This window comes from Myodes glareolus, chromosome 19, assembly GCF_982192425.1.
Source record: "Myodes glareolus chromosome 19, mMyoGla1.1, whole genome shotgun sequence".
NCBI lineage: Eukaryota > Metazoa > Chordata > Mammalia > Rodentia > Cricetidae > Myodes > Myodes glareolus.
In genome coordinates this window covers 38994043-39014695 of record NC_142044.1, presented here as the reverse complement: position 1 = coordinate 39014695, position 20653 = coordinate 38994043, and the positions used below count along the sequence as shown (strand labels likewise).

At 40.8% G+C, this 20653-nt stretch overlaps 1 protein-coding gene across 24 annotated transcripts in view; it reads left to right on the top strand.

The window, feature by feature from the left end:
* Positions 1-20653, top strand: part of Rbfox2 (RNA binding fox-1 homolog 2) — a 252997-nt gene that overhangs the window by 52065 nt on the left and 180279 nt on the right. Inside the window, exon 1 of one of the 24 annotated variants that reach the window (XM_085678312.2) lies at positions 12867-13004. The exons of the other annotated variants lie outside the window; for them this stretch is intronic. Coding sequence (XP_085534438.1) covers positions 12963-13004 — 42 coding nt within the window. The 5' untranslated portion in view covers positions 12867-12962. Of the gene's footprint in view, positions 1-12866; positions 13005-20653 lie in introns of those variants that run through there. 24 annotated transcript variants of the gene reach the window in all.

The window sequence follows — 20653 nt, the reverse complement described above, 5'->3', positions numbered from 1 at the left end:
CCTGGATTATGCTAGTTATAATTAGTTGTGAAAACACAAACTCTCAAGGTGAGGATTTGCTGGAGTTCAAATTGCGTTTGGGTTAGCAGAGTTTGCCGAAAGAAGTACCTAGAGGGCCTGACAGTGGTACTGGGCTCCTTGCCTCTACATTTTCCTAATCCTTCATAACAATGAGGAGTGTTTGTGACATTACATTTCTATTTATAAATGCCAAAACTGGGATTCAGAGAAACTAGATGACATGGCCAAGGTCATATGACCAGGAAGTTGTTGAGCTGAGTTTCCCTGTGAGGATTGTAAGGTGTCCCAGCATGCTTTTCCTCTGCTGTGTCAGTGTTAATTACGGTGTCATTTATAGGCTGGTATTATTTCACTTACTGTCTATTACCAGTTCAGACAGTATAGGTACAGAATTGAAAGCACTTTGGCAGTAGTTTTGTAAGTGTGCAATCCTATAAGACCGTGTGTCTTTGAATTTTTCTTTGAAAATTTGATTTCACACATTTAGTTATACGTTTTAGTTCATTTTAAGAAGACAATAATACTATTCACTGGTGGTTGGTTAGAAACTTAAAAAGAAAAGAAAAGGGTTTTTTTTGTTTGTTTTTTTGTTTGTTTTTTTTTTTGTTTGTTTGTTTTTACAGTTGTTCTGAGAAGCCCTACTGGCCTTGTGGTAACCTAGCCGTGGATACCTGTTTCAGCAGTTTTATGTTGATGCTTTGACGCTTGGTTGGTGGAGTTCTGATTAACTGGTGAGAGAGGCAGGAGGGGAGCGGTGAGGACCAGGGAAAGAATGTACACTGAGCCTGGCTCTCAGTGGTGACCGTAAGGTGAGGGTTGCTCTGCCTTCTGTGGTCAGGAATGCTCAGCTCGCTGTCTTTTTGTAGAACTTGACTTGCTTTTTATTATGCAGAAGGAACGAAGTGTAGGAGAAGGAAATCATAGAAATGAAGTTGATTGAAAATGGGTATTCAGAAGACACACACACACCATTACCCTTGAAGTGTTTCCCTTTAAGAAAAAGGCTGTAGTTTTTTGGCAGAGCGAAGAGTTTTGATTGGCCCCTTCTGCTGTTTGCCAGAAGAATCCTGACCAGTCCAGTTTTGTTCAGAGTTGGTTTAGGAGTCAGCCCAGCAGCCAAGACTCTGGATTTAATTTGAAGTGTAATGTTTCAGAGAGGGTTGGACCCGGCAGATGTGCCCCCTACTGTTCAGTCTTCCACTGTCCACCAGAGAGTGTACCTTTGCTATTTTTAAAAACAGCAACCCCCACTCCCTAACCCCCACTCTCTGCCATGGAGCCTTTTCTGACTATCTGAGGTTTTGTCAGTATGGGGAGGAAGAATGTTAACTACCTGAGGAGACTGTTGTTAGGGACCCCCGTGTAGTGTCTGTGGAAGAAGAACCATTCCACCTCTGTTACTCAGGACACGAGGCTAAGGAATGTTCTCTAGGACTGGACTAATTGAGTTTCTTTACTTCTAGCTGATCTAGGAGCTAGATCAGTTTCTGTTTTGAGGAAAGCATCTTGGATAGTGACTGGAGATGGGGCAGGTGTCGTGTGTAAGTGGACCCTCTTGCTGAAAACTCTCCATTTCATCTGTGGCAATCTCTGCCATCTTAGTTGTGTCTGAGGGCAAGGCTGCCAGCAAATAGCAATTTAATCCCCCAAAGTTTAGTTGCTAGAACTCAGCCTGAGGCCAGGAGCTGGCTCCTGGCTGCCTAGGTGTAACTGGTGCCCATTGGGGTCACAGTTGTGGTACTCTGCTAAGTTTGGCCTAATGTGGCTTATTAGGTCTGCCCCTCTGTGTAGACTGCTTGCTTAACATTCATCATCACTATGGGGAGGTTAGACAGTTTATCGTGCCAGCCTGAATATCTCATGGTGAAACAGTTTTCAGATCTGTTAACTCTTGTAACAGATACTAAAAACAAAACAAAAACACTTACTTTAAAAAGTAGCCCTTGGGGCTGGAGAGATGGCTCAGCGGTTAAGAGCACTGGCTACTCTTCTAGAGTGACCCAGATTCAATCCCAAGCACCCACATGGTAGGTCACAGCTGTCTGCAACTCCAGTTCCAGGGGATTTGATACCCTCAAAAAAAGAATCCCTCCCTCCTTTCCCTCCATTCTTTCCTCCCTCCTCCCCTCCCTTCATCTCTTCCTTTCTCCCTTTTCCTTTCTTTAAAAAAAAAAAGTACCCCATAAAGAAGGCTTGGGGGAGCACTAGTGACAGGACTCCCAATAAGTATCTATTGTTGTACACAGCACAGACGTCTTCTCTTGGTACTGCAGACCACTTAAGACGTCTAATACATTGTCACATTGTGTAAATAGTGGCTATTAAATTAGTGTATTGTTTAGGAATTAAGGACAGAAAATCTGTATATGTTCGTAGCAGGCGCAGTTTTTTGGTTTTGTTTCCCTTAGATATTTCCAGTTGATGGTTGGTGCAGGAGTGGGACCTGTGTGAACTAAAATTGCCTTCCAGCACCTGTGCCTCTCTTTAGCCTGTAGCCTCCTGGCGTATAGTCTGCTTTCTTCTCAGTCTGGTCTTGGTAAATTGGCCTTAAGTAATTTAGTTACATAAGAAGCTTTTAAACCGAGAACAATGGATGGAGCTCTTTCTGTGACTTTTTTGTAAATTTAGTTCTTCTGGTCTTGGTGCTGTACTTCTCTGATAGGTGCTGGGTCCAGGGGCTAGTAGACACTTCTTCCTTTAGCCCTGTACATATCTGCCTTGGGCTGTTGGTCTCTCAGGTTATGAGAAGGACCTGAACAGGAGTTTTACTAACTAATGGACAGGCTGCGTCCATTCCTCTGTAATCCACTTAACTATCTCTAGCCTGGAGGGAATGAGAAACTGCCTAGAAGTATGGTTCTCATCTATGCTTCTGTTTTATTAAGTATGAGGAACTGGAGCAGCTTCAGTGCATTCTGGAAGAGACTGCTGTGCACATTTTACTGTATTAAACATAGAGACCTGGAAAGTTAAGTAACAGCTACTAAATAACGGCCGAGATTGTTGTCAAGACTCAGATTTCTTGAACTGAGTCCCAGGCTTTTTCTACTCTATCAGGATTCCCATTTTTAATAGAAAGCATCAATAAAAATTGACTTCCCGAAGAAACAAGTGTTAATAATTAACTCAGGATTATTCCTTTTGAATACTAGGACAACTATACAAATCTTTTTTGTACTTTTTGCACAGTTTAGAAGACAGGATAAAATGCCAAAAGTTTCACAAAAGAATATGCTTCAGTTACAGCTTTAAAAAAGTGGAGCAATATTTGAATGTCTAAATATAGCATTTAAAAGTACTAATTGTTAAAAGGAATTTTGATTGCATGAATGCTTTAATTTTGTTAGGGTTGCTGGGCTCTGAGAGGATGCTAGCCGCTAATCATATGGGTCTCCTAATTGTGGCTCTCAGGAAGAGATGGAGAAGTGAAGTTTTCTATCCCCCTTTGTCACCCCCCCCTTCCTTTCTTTCTTTTTTTGTCTTAAGAGAAGGCCAACTTACAAGCCTGGTCCTAACTGATTCCAGATGGGTTTGCTACAGTATAAAGGTTTTCAGTGTGTTTGGGCTAAGGCTGACTGTGAGGGCCCCTGAGTATTTCCTGTGCAGCTCTGCAATTGTACTCATCTAATAAGAAACAGCCCTTACTGCTGGAGCCCAGAGCGGCCATGTTGGTGTCCTGTCTTTGTGTCTCAGTCTCTGAACCACCCTGTTCTCTTACTTGCTTTCTTTTCCAGCCTCTTCTTCTCCATTGTTTTCAGGGGACTCAAATGTATGCATATTCTCATGGATGAGAACAAAGAAGATTATGACTATTTAGGGCAGTCCCCCCCCCTTTTCTGGATCTGAGGGGAGTTGGTTGACATGTAAATTAGACCAGGAAAACCAAGGCCCTCTTTATTTTTAATTTTCAAAGTATCCTGGCAGTCTTCCTAAAGAGTCCAGAATACTGGTGTGTGGTGGTTTGTTCCCTTGAAGCACTCACTGTGGACCACAAGCTGTCTGTGCCAACGGGCAAGCATGACCTTGAACTCAGAGGAAGGTGTTTTGCATTCAGACCCTGGGCAGCCTTGTTACCAAGGAAATATACCTGCTGTACTGTGACACTGGCTTGGATTTGGCTGTCCTTTCAGCCGCTGCAGTGTATCTCAGGCCTGCATGGCTTAAAAGAGGATTCTGTGATGCTCTGCTATAGACTCTGTGAATTATTCTTTGGGGCCTTCTAGATGCCATCAAAAACATATTTATGTATATACTTGACTTTCTATTTTGGTTCAAGTGCCTAATGACTCAGTTTTTTAGATCTAGCTGATGATTGCAGAAACTCTGCCATCCCTAGGGTTTATCTGGGCCTTTGCAGCCGAATTCCAGTCTGATTCGCTTAGTTGTTAGGGAGATCTTATGGAAGCCTGTTTCTCCTTCCTTCGTGTGGGTTCTGATGATTGACTTGGCGGCAAGTGTCAGTACTCATGGAACCATCTGTGTGGCCTTCCCCTCAGATTTTTCTTGAGCCAAACATGAACTGTAGCTGATGAATGAGTAGTAAGATTTACTATCTGGATGCTTCGATGTTCATGATTGGTCAGAGTATTTGAAGTGGAATGCCTTAAGATAGGTCATACCTTTATTATGGATGAGTCCTAGCTTTGCTGCTGAAGGAGATTACCCATATTTAAACACCCATGACTTGTAGTGTTCTTAGGTGACCAATAGGATCCTCTTTATTATTATTAGCCAAGGTATGCACCTTTTGAATGACTGTCATTTGTTGAGTACAAGGCCCCTATTACCTCTTCTTCATTAGAATTGTCAGGCAGGCAACCTCATTTCCCCTTTCACATAGGAAAGCTGTTTTCACCATGTTATACAGAACTAGTGACTGTCAGAGACAGGATTAACTCTTGTGTTCTGTGTCCCAGGTGCTGTACATTCTCCTGCCAAATCTTTCCCAGAAACTCCTTAAAAGGATGCAGTGACCTAGAAGACAGAAATAATTTTACACTTTTTTTAATTAAAGATTTATTTATTATATATACAGTATTCTGTCTGAATATATACCTGCAGGCCAAAAGAGGGCATACAGATCTCATTATTAGATGGTTGTGAGCTACCATGTGGTTGCTGGGAATTGACTTCAGGTTCTCGGGAAGAGTAGACAGTGCTCTTATTAGGGTAGGGTTAGGGATAGAGAAGGGTAGGGTAGGGTTGGGTTAGGGGTAGGGTAGGGTAGGGTTAGGGTTAAGGTAGGGTTAGGGTTAGGATTAGGGTTAAGCTCTGAGCCATCTCTCCAGCCCCAATTCTAAGCTTTTTGTTTGTTTTCATTATCTTATCTTGTTAGGTTAGCTAACTTCCTGCCTCTGATATATAAAACGTTAATACTAGAGAGAGAAAGAGGCAAGCTGTTTAGCTATTGTTTTTAGTGAGACTTAGGTCTTTAAAAGATGCCCCTCCTGTTTTTAGTTAAAAATTTTTTAGAGCAATTGTAGAATGACACGAATGTGTATAAAAAACTGCTAATCCAGACCCACCTATATTGGAAAGAGGAGGAGGGGATTCTCTTGACAGTTACTGTCCTGGAGTCTTTCTGAAGCTCAACAGTGGGTCCTTGCTTGGTTTAGAGGATGTGCTCACAACCTGGAAGTCCCGGTGGGAGGCATCTTGTTCACCTGTTCTGCATGTTTAGAGCACAATGTCTATCTTAAGACATATTATAAAATATGTGTGGGGGGAGAATTCAGCAACCGTGCTTTAAAATTTTTTTTTGTTTTTTGGTTTTTTTCTTAAATAACCTTTCCAAGACCATGAAGACAGAGATAAACAATTATGGGCAAAAGAATTAGAAAACATTTGGGGAAAAGAGTAGGGTTGTCTGGGTGTATGACAGCATGTGTGTACACATACATGTTTTCCCTTCTGCTCTTCTCTGGCTGGAATGACCTAGTTAGTTTGTTTTGTTTTGTTTTTTACATTGTGGAATATATTACATCATTTGTGGAGCCTGTTATTTTAGATAGTTGGCTTAGAAAATACTGGACTTATAACTTTCCCTTTTAAGATCTTTTTTTATACATTTAAGAAAATTGTTAAATGATGTGGATTTTAGATCTGTGAATTAAAGAGGCAGTTGCAGTAATAAAGTAGTGGCTTTCCCCTCATACTTTTTGTTGAAGTAGAAATTGCTCAGAGCGAGGATAATGGAGAATTATTTATTATTTTGGGCGCTCTGATGTCAGAATCCTTGGATTTAATTGCTTAACACAACTAATATTTGAATCATGCTGTCAACTGAGGTTAATGTATGAGCTTGTTTTTGTTCATATAATAAAGTATTTTAAGACTAGATATGTATAAAGTTTTGAAGACTGGAAATTTAAACTGTATAGTACTTCTTGTGGAGAGGCCCATTAGCTACACTATCTTGTGACTGATAACCCCTCTAAACCCTAGGATAAAGTTTGAGTTGTCCTACCTATATGGTAGCAGAAACTTCATTTATGCATTTTATGTATATCTATCTGGCGTACAATATGCCTGGGAATCTTAAATGATTTTATTTTTATTTTTTAAAAATATTTATTTATTTATTATGTATACAATATTCTGTCTGTGTGTATGCCTGCATGCCAGAAGAGGGCACCAGACCTCATTCCAGATGGTTGTGAGCCACCATGTGGTTGCTGGGAATTGAACTCAGGACCTTTGAAGAGCAGGCAATGCCCTTAACCGCTGAGCCATCTCTCCAGCCCCTTAAATGATTTTAAAGTGCTACTTTATTAACGTTTCTAGAGGAAAGCAGACAGATACTGTCTTAGGGTTTTATTGCTGTGTTAAAACACCGTAACCATGACAACTTAGGGAGAAAGGGTTTATCTCAGCTTAAAACTGTCAGCTCACACTTAATTGCTGAGGGTGGTCAGGGCAGGGGCTCAAACAGGAGCTAAGGCAGAGGATTGCTCAGTCTGCGTTGTTACTGTGCATAGACCCACCAGACCAGGAGTGGCCACCACCCGTATCACTCATCAGTAAAGGAAGTGTACCACAGGCTTGCCTGCAGGTCAGTCTGGTGAGAGTATTTTCTCAGTTGAGGTTCCATCTTTCCAGATGACTTTAGCATGTATCAAGTTGGCATAACCCCTCCACCACAGCCATCATTTCATGATACTCTTTATTTGAACAGTGTTGCATGAATTTTAATTGGTCTTAATATTAAAAACCTGGAGCCAGGTATCGGGGTAAATGCTGAAAGATCAGAGAGACAAAGGAGCAAGCCACAGGCAACTTTTACCTTGCTAACTCCTCAGCTGAAAAAGGGCCTAGCTCCTGTCTCCTCCTGCCTTATATTCCTCTCTCTGCCCAGCCATATGACTTCCTGTCTGTACAGATTTCCAGAACTCTATAGTTAACTAGTGACTAGCTCCGCCCTCTGATCTTCAGGGAAGCTTTATTTGTTAGAGCACAAACAAAATATCACCACAGAACAGGGCTATTCAGAAGATTCAGGATATCTGAATGCATTAATTTTAGGAACAACTACTCATTAAAGGACACTGTTAAGAAAGTAAAAAAGCAAATTACAGAGTCGGAGCAAGTATTTGCAACACACAGATTTGGCTGTTATCAGAATAGGTCAATTATTCCTGCAACTCAATATATAAAAGGAATTCTATAAATAATTAAAAAAACCCTAGTAGCAAAGCAGGCAGCATATATGAATAGGTACATTACAAAACATGATATCCAGCTGTTCAAAAAAATGGTCACATGACTATTCTCCAAGGTAAAGCAGATGACCACACTGAGGTTCTCCTACCCCGCCTTTGGAATGACTGAATGAAGAAGGCAGACATTCAGCACCTGGAGTCCTCATACAGTGCTGGGGAAAAGTAGCATAGCTTTGGAGAACTAATGGTTGGCAGTGTCTCCCAAAGCTGAAAACAGGAGTGCACTGTAGCAATCTGACTCCTTGCCACAGCAGCAGAAATGAAATGTGTGTATATGATTACCACAAGAGTGTGTACAAGGATGTACATGACAGCACGCTTTTATAAACTTGAGATAGTCTTTGTTGCCAACTTGGATGGATTTGGAATCACTTAGAGCTATTCCTTGAGGTATTACCTGTTCTTTGAGGAAGGAGACCTACCTTGTTGTGGCCAGCATCAACCCCTGCTGGGGGTTCAGACCTAGTTAAAAAAGGAAAAGTGAGAAAGCCAGTTGAGCACCAGTGTTCATCTCTCTGCTACCTGATCTGCCCAGATGTGGACATGCCACCATGTTCCTTGCCATGGTGGACTGTACCCTTAAACTGTGATCCACAGCAAACCCCCTCCCAAGCCTTCCATAAATTTCCTCTTGTCAGGTGTTTGGTCATAACCACAAGAAAAGTAGCTTGTACATAGTCCAAACCGAAAATAAATGAAATGTTTTTCACCAAAGTGCTCTCCAGTACATTATGATACATTTGTCAAATAGAGTACTTAACATACACGTGTTCTTGAGTACAGTTCTTCTGAGAAGAAGCTAGTACAGAAGGAAGCATGGCATGCGATCCTTTATAGAAAAGTCATCGCCGAGTCCAATTGTGGTGTGAGTAGCTGAGAGTGACTGCAAAGGCACAACAAGACGGGCTTCTAGGATGTCAGTATGTTTTCTTTCTCTTTGTCTTAGTGCTAGGTTTCCCTTGGAGTGGGTTCACTTTGTGAGACTGTATTACATCGTAGATGGAGGACTTTTGCATATTATCAAATTAACAAATAGTTTACATCCCATGATTGCTACGGCTGATAGCTGGCCTCTCACATGTGGTGTATTCTGCCTGTCCAGCTGGTAGGATGTAATACACACATACATTTAAGTGTTTTAGAGTATTGCATGGGGATGAAGGGACTTTTTGAAAATTATAATTTCTTTATCAAATATTCAGTATGCTAATAATCTTTTTAAAGAGACATTGGAAAAGAGACACGATAAATAATCTCCTGTTTACTTTCAAACCAGATCTCTGAGAAGAACAAGAAAATGTTCACTGTCCTCATCAGACAGCAAATTTGAACTTGTTCTCTAGACAGATGAACATTCTTCATGAATGTTCTTAGCTGCTTTGTTTTCAGGACATAACCTCTTTTTGGTCTTTAATTTTGCCATGGGCACTTTAAAGATAAAAACTGTCCACATGATATCAAAACTTTTTTTGTTTGTTTGTTTTTGTTTTTCAAGACAGGGTTTCTCTGTGTCGAGCTGGCTGTCCTAGACTAGCTCTGTAGACCAGGCTCACCTCAGACTCACACAGATCCTCCTATTTCTGCCTCAGTGCTGGGATAAAGGTCTGCACCACCACTCCTGGCTGACATTAAAATGTTTTAACCCATTACTTTTTGGAGAACTAACAGAAAAAGACATTCTAAGTAAACCCCATCTGCTGTGGAAGATCTTAAGAGAGATTGCCTATGCCTCCTATTAACTGGTCATTTTTCTCAACTTTCAACCTGGCCTTTACAATATACCTTAAAGTTCTCTCTGTTTGCTGTGTTGCTTTGCTTCTCTCCTTCGTTCGTAGCTTTTTGTTCTTTCTTCATGGGATGTCTTTGCCTCCATTCTTTACCTAAGAGTCTTTACCTAATGAATTTTGCTAATGTGTGCTTCATGCACCCTCTGGTGCTAACCACGTGGTTTACTCTCTCACTTCAAGTGTATACTTTTGCTGTGTTGTATGTCATGAATTGGTGTGTTTATTTGCCTAAAGCACTTATCTTTTGAGACTTGCTTGTAATAAGTGTTTAATGCATATCAGAATTCAGTATCTATTTTCTAAAGGATAAAAGCTAATTGTATTATGTATTATTGGTAGATGCATGCTTAGAATTTGTTTTCATAAGATGTAGGTTACATTACTTTTTGGTAAAAGCAAGCACATATGTTGTTAATAATTAATTCTGTGTGGCAGTAGGAGAGAAGTTATGCCAGCTGGATCCCACGAGTATCAGACACGTGACCTTGGCCTCTTTAGCATGGTCCTCTAATCACCTGATTTAATTTTAGTGAGATCCCTGCAGAAATGCTCTGATTCTGTATGTAGAATGTGGAAATTATAAGTAATATAGATTCTGACTGCATTAGGGTTTCTGGAGTAAAGCTGATGGATGAGACACTTGGCATGTGTGAGGCTCTGGGTTCCAAGCAGGTACCAAAACCCGTTTACAACTGCTCCCCATCAGAGCAGAACAAGCAAATGAGACTATATAGGCATATATGACTGACTATACTGGGTCAGTGTAGACATTAAGACTCTGATAATTTTTTTTATCTCAAATACAAGAAAATTAAATTCCAGAATATGTTATCTGAAGTTTTGTAATTTCACTTCAGCATGTAATTTCTCAAGCTCATCTTAATTTTAAAAGATCTGAGTAAAACTATTACCGTTTGTTCAGAAGTTTAGAATAATAGGATTAGAATAATAAATTAGTAACTGTTGAGTACCCACTTATAGTTAAAAATGGTTAATACACCAAAAGCATGACATTAACTTTGATGTCCAACAACTTATATTTCATTGATGACATAAGAGAATATAGACACAAAATGATATTTTAGACTTTTTTTTTAATAATTATGACTGTGTGTGAATGAGAATAGAAAAACTGCGTAGGTTTTGGAGTTGAGAGACCTGAGGGAGATACTAGACACACTGACTTTTTGAACTTTTATTTTCAGAGTGGAGATAAGAATATATACAACTTGCTATTTTTGTCTTCAGTAGCTGATATGATGGACAGTCTCAGAGGCCACTTGGGTCTTCCCGTGTAGAATAAGGTCACCATCTGTGAGTGTTAAAAATTGTGCTCAGTGCTAGAGAGATGGCTTGGCAGTTAAGAGTTAAGACTGCTCTTCCAGAGGACCTGGGTTCAATTCCCAACATCTACATGGCAGTTCACAACTATCTGTAACTTCAGTTCCAGGGGACTTGACCTTCACATGGACATACATGCAGTAAAACACCAATGCACATAAAATAAGAATATATAAATTATATAAAATTGTGCTTATAATAGTTTGTGGAGTCACCTACAGCAGTGCTGTATGAGTGATTTCATCCAAGGACTGGTTTGTTAAGGGTGAATTTGGAGAGCATCTACCTCCATCTCAGAGACAGGCTATTCATGTCTGCCGCCACTATTGGGACAAGAGTCTTTAGTGTCCCTCATGCACTTTTGAAACTTATTCTAGATGGCTTTGTATATTAGTTTAAGAACACTATCTTTTACCATACAGAATTATGCTATTTGGATGACACCCACTTGGAAATCGGGTACCTTGGAGCTGAGTTTCTGCCCAGTACCAAACCGCCAAATTTCCTGGGTGTGCCTTATTTTATCTGCCCCCTTTTCTGATATAAGGCTCTGACCTGCTTGATGCCTTTCCAGCTTAGTTACAGCTTATGCTTTGTCTTTCAGAGTTGTTGAAGGAGGAGCTGTTTGTTGGTTCCTGGCTGCTCAGCCCTGAAATAATCACACAGAAACTATATTATTTAAACCACTGCTTTGCCCATTAACTCTAGCTTCTTATCAGTTAACTCTTACACCTTAATTTAATCCATTTCTATTAATCTATGTATCACCATGTGGCTATGGCTTACCGGCTAAAGTTCTGGCATCTTTTTCCTTTCTCTGCCTCCTTTCTTCCAGCATTCAGTTTAGTTTTTCCTGTCTAGCTCTGTTCCTCTGTAGCTCTGCTATAGGCCCAAAGCAGTTTCTTTATTAATTAGTGATAGTCACAGCATGTAGAGGGGAATCCCACATCACAGAGTCACTTAGGGCATACTTAGTTTAGATCAGCCAAGTAGGTTCTGAGAAAGAATCTCTTCCTAGATGGGAAATGGACAGCTGGATTGAGAAACAAAGCCCTGCTCCAAATTTACCTGTTATTTAGGGAGAGTGGGAGCCATTTTAGAGTTAGAGCTTGAATTAAGGGAAAAGTAGGATAAGTTCCAGATGCACACTAAGCACAGACCAGCTCCTGAAGCGGAGACCTTTGAAGGGACTGTCCAGGGGTTTGAGAGATTATATACATATTTTATAGCATGTCTATGATTATGAAAAGGTCATTTTCTAGAAGTTTATCTTCTGTGGCAGTTTTGGATGTTTCATTAAAACTTCAGGAATTTGTTGTGTCAACTCACTCAGTCCCTTTGACTCAGGGATCTAAACTGCTTCCCATTCCTTTTGTCAGCAGTTTTGAGAACATCCCTGTGTGGAGCTACTTTGTAGATGATGGGTGTGAGATTCTGCTCCAGTTTCCATAGTAGGTCAGCCTGTGAGATGAGCACTTGGATGCAGAATCTGCAGTGTGTCAGCTTTCACTCTCGCCTCCCCACTCCTGTTTGTGTAATGGAGGAAGTTCTGTCAGAGGGCAGATACTGTTCTGCCTGCAGGCATGGCTTTTCTCTCCTTGACTTCGGGTGGAAGGAGGCAGCAGAGACTGATGTTCCCTACATGAAATGCCCCAACTGTGTTTTTGTTCTTGTTCTGTTTTTTCCTCTCCTGATGGGAGGAGGTGAGTGGGGAATGTTCTCTGTATGTGGTGCAGATGTTCTAGTTGATTATCAAGGCTCAGCGCACACTGCTGTTTGAGTTGGGGGCCAGACAGAAGGAGAAACAACCCCTTTGGGGTGTGGTTTAGGGGCGAGTAGACTATAGGAAGGAGGACATTTCCATGTTTTCTGAGTCATAAGACACAGAATCGCAAGTGGCTAAATTTAGCTCAGGTTCCTGTTGAAAGCATCATTTTTGCAGGCGGGCAGTGGGGGCAGAACGGAAAACCTTTTTGTGTATCCTGCTCCATGAAGCCAATAGGGAAGCAGGAGGAGGTGAGGTTGCCATGGAGATGGTAGCTGTATGCAAGGGGAGAGCAGCAGGGTTTAGAATTCCAGGAAGGAAGAGAGAGTGATGTCATCAGATTCCATGGACCAGCCCAGGAACCCCTGTGAGGTTGGTGGGGCGTTGGGTGTGTGTGGGGTGGGGGGTGGAGTGGGAGTTTGTAGAGGGGAACGGTGGCCTCAGTAAGGTGTGGGGAGTCCAGTTCAAGCAGAGGTTGGTTGCGTGGAATTATGCTGATCTGCATTAATGCTTCGTTTGAGAAAAAATTTTGTAAATCATTTCTGAATTGCAGAATATTTCCTTTGTTGAAAAAGGACATGTTTCTTTCACAAAGGAACTCACCAGACATAAAAATATAATATCTTTTTATAACTAAATCCCTATAGTACTTGTGTATGCCTTTATCCTTTGTATGTGAGGGTATTTGGGTGCCTGTTTTAGAAATGTAGTTAGCTACCTTTGCACTATTTCTTTTATGGTATTACATGTAATGAAATGATTCATTAATACCCAGTTATGGCATTTATTTTTATATGGATGGGTGTAAATAAATAAAACACTTAAATTCTGAAATTAAAGCAGTTACTTTTCAGTAGAGAGGAAAACTAATAAGCTTCAAGACAGTTCTGAGCACAGACATGCTTATATTGGTAGTCACGGACAAATGTATTTGTTTAGATGATTTCTAAAAGGAAAGCATGTAACGGAATCTGTGCATCCGAATGACTGCTGTCCTTCAGACGGTCACCTGGCTTTGACGATAGTAGCATTGTGCAAGACAGAAAGAACTGGTTTGAGTCAGCTTTGGAGACCAGTGAGAGAAAAACATTTTCCAATTCTAACTCTGGATTTTCCTCTTAAAAACTTAGTCAGAATTTGCTTTTCCTGATTTTGTCCATCCTCAAATGAGCTTTTAACCGAGTTAAAGCTATTTCAAACACATATTAGTTATGAAGACATTTTTGTTTTCTGAGCAAGAACTGTTGTGTGCTGTAGTTTAGCGGTGATGTTTTGAGTGATGGCAGAATGTCAGAATAAGAGCATTAGCTTTCCCTAGATGACATCTCTGAGGTGACCCATGTGGTTTGTATGTTCAGTTGTGCCTCTGAGCAGTACAGTTGGTGGTGTGCTTGAGAGCCTCGGTGCTGAGACCAGAGGGACTAGTCTGAGCCCTGAGCGCTGCTGTTCTCTAGCTGACCTTGGGCAAGTCGCTGCCTCTTGCTGGGTTGTTTTTCCTCATATAGAAATGAGCTGTGGTGTAGGAATCAGCCTCAAAAAATGCAGCTTGAGGGTTAAGCAAGCCAATATGTAAAACATTTCCAAATTTGTTCTCAGTGCTTGCTAGCTGGTCATTTAATAATTTCTTAAGCCGGTGTGATGGGACACATATCCTTAGAATTGCAGCACAGGGGAGGCTGAAGCAGGAAAGTTATGAGTTCAAGGCCAGTTTGGGCTACATTCAGAGACCTTGTATCATAAAACAAAAGGGGTCAGTGAGATGGCTCAGTGGGTGAGACCTTCAAGCCTGATGACCTGAGTTTGATCCCTGTGACCTACATGATGTAAGGAAAGAACTGACTTCTACAAACTGCCCTCTGACCTCCATATATGTAGTGTGGCATGCCTCCCTCTCCACCAGATAATTAAATAGAATGCTGTTTGAAAAGTATTACGACTTGATAGGGACTGGGGAGATAGCTTGGTAGATAAAGTGGTTGCTCTGCAGGCAAGGGCTGGAATTTGGAGCTCAGCACCATGTGCTCCTGTGTGGGAGGCTGAGACAGGATCCCCTCAGCAAGCAGGCTGGTGTCACTGGCCACAGTTGGTGAACTCTGGGTTCAACAAGAGACCCTGCCTCACAAAATTTGTAGATTGAGGAAGACCACTGCCATCAGCTTCAATCTTCCATATGCACTAGCCAACTTGTACCTACACACAATGCATCCACACTTGTGGGAAAATGCATGAAAATGCATATACATGCACACATCTCAGGGATACACACACACACCAAACAAAAATGTATTTTTTTATTGATATTCATTGAGCTCTACATTTTTCTCTGCTCCCCTCCTTGCATCTCCCCCCCACTTTCAATCCTTCCCCAAGGTCCCCATGTTCCCAGTTTACTCAGGAGATCTTGTCTTTTTCTACTTTCTACTGCCCATGTAGATTAGATTTATGTAAGTCTCTCTTAGGGTCCTCATTGTTGTCTAAGTTTTCTGGGATTGTGGTTTGTAGGCTGGCTTTCTTTGCTTTATGTTTAAAAACCACCTATGAGTGAGTACATGTGATAATTGTCTTTCTGTGTCTGGGTTACCTCACTCAAAATAATGTTTTCTAGCTCCATCCATTTTCCTGCAAAATTCAAGATGTCATTTTTTTCTGCTGTGTAGTACTCCATTGTGTGAATGTACCACATTTTCCTTATCCATTCTTTGGTTGAGGGGCATTTGGTTTGTTTCCAGGTTCTGGCTATGACAAATGAAGCTGCTATGAACATAGTTGAACACATGTCCTTGTGGCATGATTGAGCATCCTTTGGATAGATACCCAAAAGTGGTATTACTGGGTCTTGAGGAAGGTTGTTTCCTAATTTTCTGAGAAAATTAGGATGTCGCCACACTGACATCCAAAGGAGTTGTACCAGTTTGCATTCCCACCAGCAATGCCTACAACCTCTCCAGCATAAGTTGTCATCAGTGTTTTTGATTTTGGCCATTCTTACAGGTGTAAGATGGAATCTCAGAGTTGTTTTGATTTGCATTTCTCTGATTACTTAAGGATGTTGAACATTTCCTTAAGTGTCTTTCAGCCATTTTAGATTCCTCTGTTGAGACTTCTCTGTTTAGGTATGTACTCCATTTCTTTTTTATTGGATTGTGTGTTCTTTTGGTGTCCAATTTTTTGAGTTCTTTGTATGTTTTGGAGATCAGACTTCTGTCTGATGTGGGGTTAGTAATAATCTTTTCCCATTCTATAGGCTGTCATTTTGTCTTGTTGACCGTGTCCTTTGCTTTACAGAAGCTTTTTAGTTTTAGTTTTAAACATTTATTAATTGTTTCTCTCAGTGTCTGTGCTGCTGGGCTTATATTTAGGAAGTGGTTCCCTGTGCCAATGCGTTCAAGTGTACTTCCCACCAAAAATGTATTTTTTGAGATGAAGAACTGTAGGGAAGAAGTTTTCTGGGATAGTATAGTCCATTGGTCCCAGTTTGATATTAGAGTCAATCTGGGACCCAGAACTCAGTAGTTTTAAATGGTTGCCCAGTTATCAGCTAGGATTGAAAACTCCTCAGAGTAACCTATGTAGAGTGTGGACCAGGTACCTCAGCTTCATCATGTGTCACCTAGAAGAGGTGAGAACTTGAAGTGTCACTCAGACCAGCTCTGATTTATAGAGCCTGCATTTTAACAAGGAACCAAGTGACCTATCTTTACATTAAAGTAAAAGGCACCACTGGGAATAATACTATAGGTTTCCTCCATTGCCAGAAGAGAATCAGTTTGCTAAGCCAGTGTCCAGATCATCTTGCCTGGCCCTAGAGAGAAGGCTTTTCTGCACTAAGACCGTGTTTAACATATAATGTAAAGAACATTTACAGTTCTGACTATGGTTCAACCTCAAGTAGCTGTTTGCTTCTCAGTTAACTTCTCTGAATCTCACTGTCCTCATTTAATAGTGGGCATATGACCAATCATGACCTAAATAAAGTATATGAATTGTATAGCCCCTGTCTGTGTGTAAAAGTTATGGTCCCTCTAGCCTCTCCTTCAGCCTTCTTTCTTACTGGCAAATGTGTATAGTAGTCCTGTTTCTCAGAAGGGCCCCCTCTTAAATCGCAGTATCTTCTCTTTAGGTTTCTTTCCACTTAACCTGTCTCTCAGCTATCTCAAATATTTAATTGTGCACACAGAGGTTTTCCCTACAAAACACCTTCTACCAAATGCTTATTATTGCCAAGAAGGGTTATAAGAGGAGGAACTGCAGGAGCTGACTAGTAGTGGACTCAGGATTCAAGTGTTTTGAAGAGAACTGATGAAGACAGTTCTGTGAATTCCGGGGAGTTGATCACATGTTTAAGAAAAGGGAGTTTGTGGGTTTTAGATTTTGATCTTGAGAGAAAAAGAATTATCTGGAAGGGAAGGTACAATGATCATTAAGATGATTGCATTTTGGATGAAATTCATTGCATTTCCAATGTGTTGACCCCTGCGAAATTGGGGAAACTTGGCTGTGTAATTTGTGAATGAAGAAATTGCATATACATACCCCCATTCACCTGAATCAAACTCTCAGGTGGTTTTATTTGAAGTTTATCATGCTGGCCTGGAGAGATGGCTCAGCAGTTACGAGTGCTCTCTACTCTTGTAAATGACCTGGGTCTGTTTCTCAGCACTTATTTGGTGGCTTACAACTGTCTCGTCCTTAATAACAGTTCCAGGGGATCCAGCTGTGTATTCTGGCTTCCATGGGTACCAGACACGCCCATATAGTGCATTTACATATATTTAGGCAAAACACTCAAATAAGATTTAGCGTGATAATTTTCAGCTGACCAGTGAGTATTGCCTTTTTCCTGAACAAGGAATCAGCACAATGAGAGGAAGTTCAAGGAATTGTTCTAGGGACCCTAGGAGAGATAGCAGGGAGTTGGCATTGGAAGTGACACAGGGGTAGGAATTCTACCATTTGTACTTAGTCATGCAGAAGATCTTAGGGACCGAGAGGGAAAAGTAGGATTTCTAGCTCAAATCTCACAGTACCAGTGACTGTAAGCTTCTCTCTGTAAGGTAGTCTGACCTGCAGGCGCTTCTCTGCGATATGCTGACTCCTAACATCTGTGTACAGTATAAGTATAATTACATACATGTTATAATTATAAAAACAGATGCCTAGAAAGGTTGTCCTAAGTCACCGTGTGTTGTAAAAGGAGCGGCAGGCCACTTCCTGCTGCCGGGCTCCCAGCTAGCTTTACCCGAAATAATTACAGAAACTGTATTCAGCTAGCTTTACCCGAAATAATTACAGAAACTGTATTCATTTAACACTGCCTGGCCCATTATATCTAGCCTCTTCTTGGCTAACTCTCACATCTTAATTAACCCATTTCTAATAATCTGTATATCACCATGTGACTGTCTTACCGGGATGAGTCTAACCTACGTCCGTCTCAGAGAGAAGAGCCATGGCGTCTGCCTGACTCTGCTTCTTTCTCCCAGCATTCTGTTCGGTCTACTCCACCTGTCTAAGCTCTGTCCTATCAAAAGGCCAAGGCAGTTTCTTCATTTGGCCAATGAAAGTAACACACAGACAGAAGGCCCTCCTACTCCAACAGAACTAATAGGCGATAGAGCTGGTTTGACATGTTGAATAGCAGTGTGAGTCAAGAGACAGCTGAGAAAGCTAAATTGAAACAGCCAGTATGTACCAATTAAGGGTAAAAATGATCGTTTTGTCTATATTGACTTTTGGATAGAACTGTTAATTTAAATATAGAGTATGATATTCAACATGTTAGCATTTCTCAGAGAAACTTTTTGAATATTACAGAATGATCATTTGGGATGTTTCTTTTGTGCTCTGAAGCTAATTAAGAGGGTTTTTTGTTTTGTTTTGTCTTGTTTTTTTTTGTTTTTTTTCTTTCTTTCTTTTTTTTATTTTTTAAGTGCTAAAGCTTGTGAAGCCTTGGTTGGTTGGGCTCAGTGACGCACCAGTTTGAACTGAGTATCACACTAATTTGTTGATGGTTATCATTTGGCATATTTAGTCATAATAAGCATTGTAATCATGGCTGCTGTTCCACTCAAATCCAGATGCAGATGATTATCAATTATTGCACAAAACAAATTTCATCTTCTTAGAGAGTTTTAAGTTCCAGCTGGAAGAACCCCAAATCTGTAGTTAGAAAACTTGGGTTCCAGGCCGTTTCGTTATTTACTGCCTATGAGCCCGTGGGCATTTCATTTAACCTCAACCAGTCTGAACTGAGATTTCCTGATCAACCTGAAGGAAGCATAGTTGTTCCTCAGTGTCTGCAGGGATTGGTGTCAGGATCCACTCAGTCACCCAAATCTGCTCACATGTCTAACATAAATGAAGTGGGTTTTTTTTTCAGCAACACATATGCATATACCTGCATACTTTTAAAAAAAATCTCTTTATAAATTTACAAATCCAGTGTCAGTGCTGTGTAAATAATTGTTATTCTGTGTTGTTTAGGGAGTATTGACAAGAAAAAAAGTGTATGCTGTGTTCAATACAGACAGTTCCCTCTGCTGCTCCCTGAATATTTTCGTTTCTGGTCAGATGAATCCACAGATGCTGAAGTTAAGGGTATGGGGCAGGGTTGGGGTGGAGCTTAATGTGACCTGTTCATCAGGACTGTTTCCAGTAAGATGTTTCACAGCAAGCCCTTCCTGTTTGCAGCTCTGTAACCACAGGAAAGGCACCATAAGCCTGTTTTGGCTTTCCTATGTATGTTGTTTGAGTAGGTGCAGATAAGGAGGGCACACACCAGGAACTCAACCTGTACTGGTCAGACCTGCCCTCTCACCCCTTTTGGGGGTGTGGAAGTGTTGTATACAGCCGAAGCATTGTTTCTCATTATCTTTGTTGTTCTCTGGCAAGGTTGCCCCATTAAGGAACAAGGACTATGCAGGTCATTTTGCATGTAATAATATGTTAATCCTTAAAACAAGTAGATGGTGATATCATTTAAAAGGTGAAGAATTTGAGGCTGAGAGGCAAATTACTTTCCTCATCACAGATAGTTGTGATACAACTACGGTTCTTTCCTCTTGTAACTCTCTTGCACAAATTATGACACGTCAAACTAAGGTGTGGTTCTATTATGCCATAGACAAACTGTTAGTGTAAAGGGATGTAATGACTGTTAAATTACATTCTGTGTGAGTGAATACACATCCATGAATGCGCAAACATGCATTCCAGTTGTGTCCATGTATACGCATGTCCCTGTGTGTGTGCAGGCATGTAGGTTGAAGTCAAAGGTTGCATTAGATGATGTTGTTGATCACTTTCCACCTTACCTTTTAAGATAAGACCTTATTAGACCTAAACTTTGATGATTTGGCTGGCTGGCCAGTGAGCTTCAGGGATTCTCCTGCCTCTGTCTCCTCAGCCCTGAGGTTACGGATGTGTGCTGCTCTCAGCATTTATGTGGGTGATAGAGATCAGAATTCAAGTCCTCATGCTTTGTACAGTAGGCGCTTTACCAACCAAGCCACTTCCTTAGCCCCCAAGAAATTATATTCTTCATTGACACATACTTAGCATTAAAGAAGGGGAGAATGGCAAGACAGTTACTGTTAATGTTAATTCTCCACCCTGATTATGTTTCTTTTTAATCTTGTGGTAAAATGGTATTATGTAGAAAGCACCTGTGGTATGTATTGAGCAACTGCCTGTTGCAGTAAAAAGTGCTTTTGCGATTATTTGAGTTACGAGATGAACTAGCTGGTTTTCCAAGGGATGCCATTTTTAGTTGAAAGAACAACCCATAGACCATGATTACTGAGGTTTGGGGACTTGGCAGACATTTTATTAAAAGTGGATGCTTGTTATTTGAGGGAAAATAGTGACAGTATTTTGAGTTTTAAAAGAAACATTAAAATTTTGGAAAACTGCTGGGTGATGGTGGTGCACACCTTAAATCTCAGCACTGAAATCTCAACACTCAGGAAGCAGTGGTAGGCAGATAGATCTCTGTGAGTTCTAGGCCAGCCTGGTCTACAGAG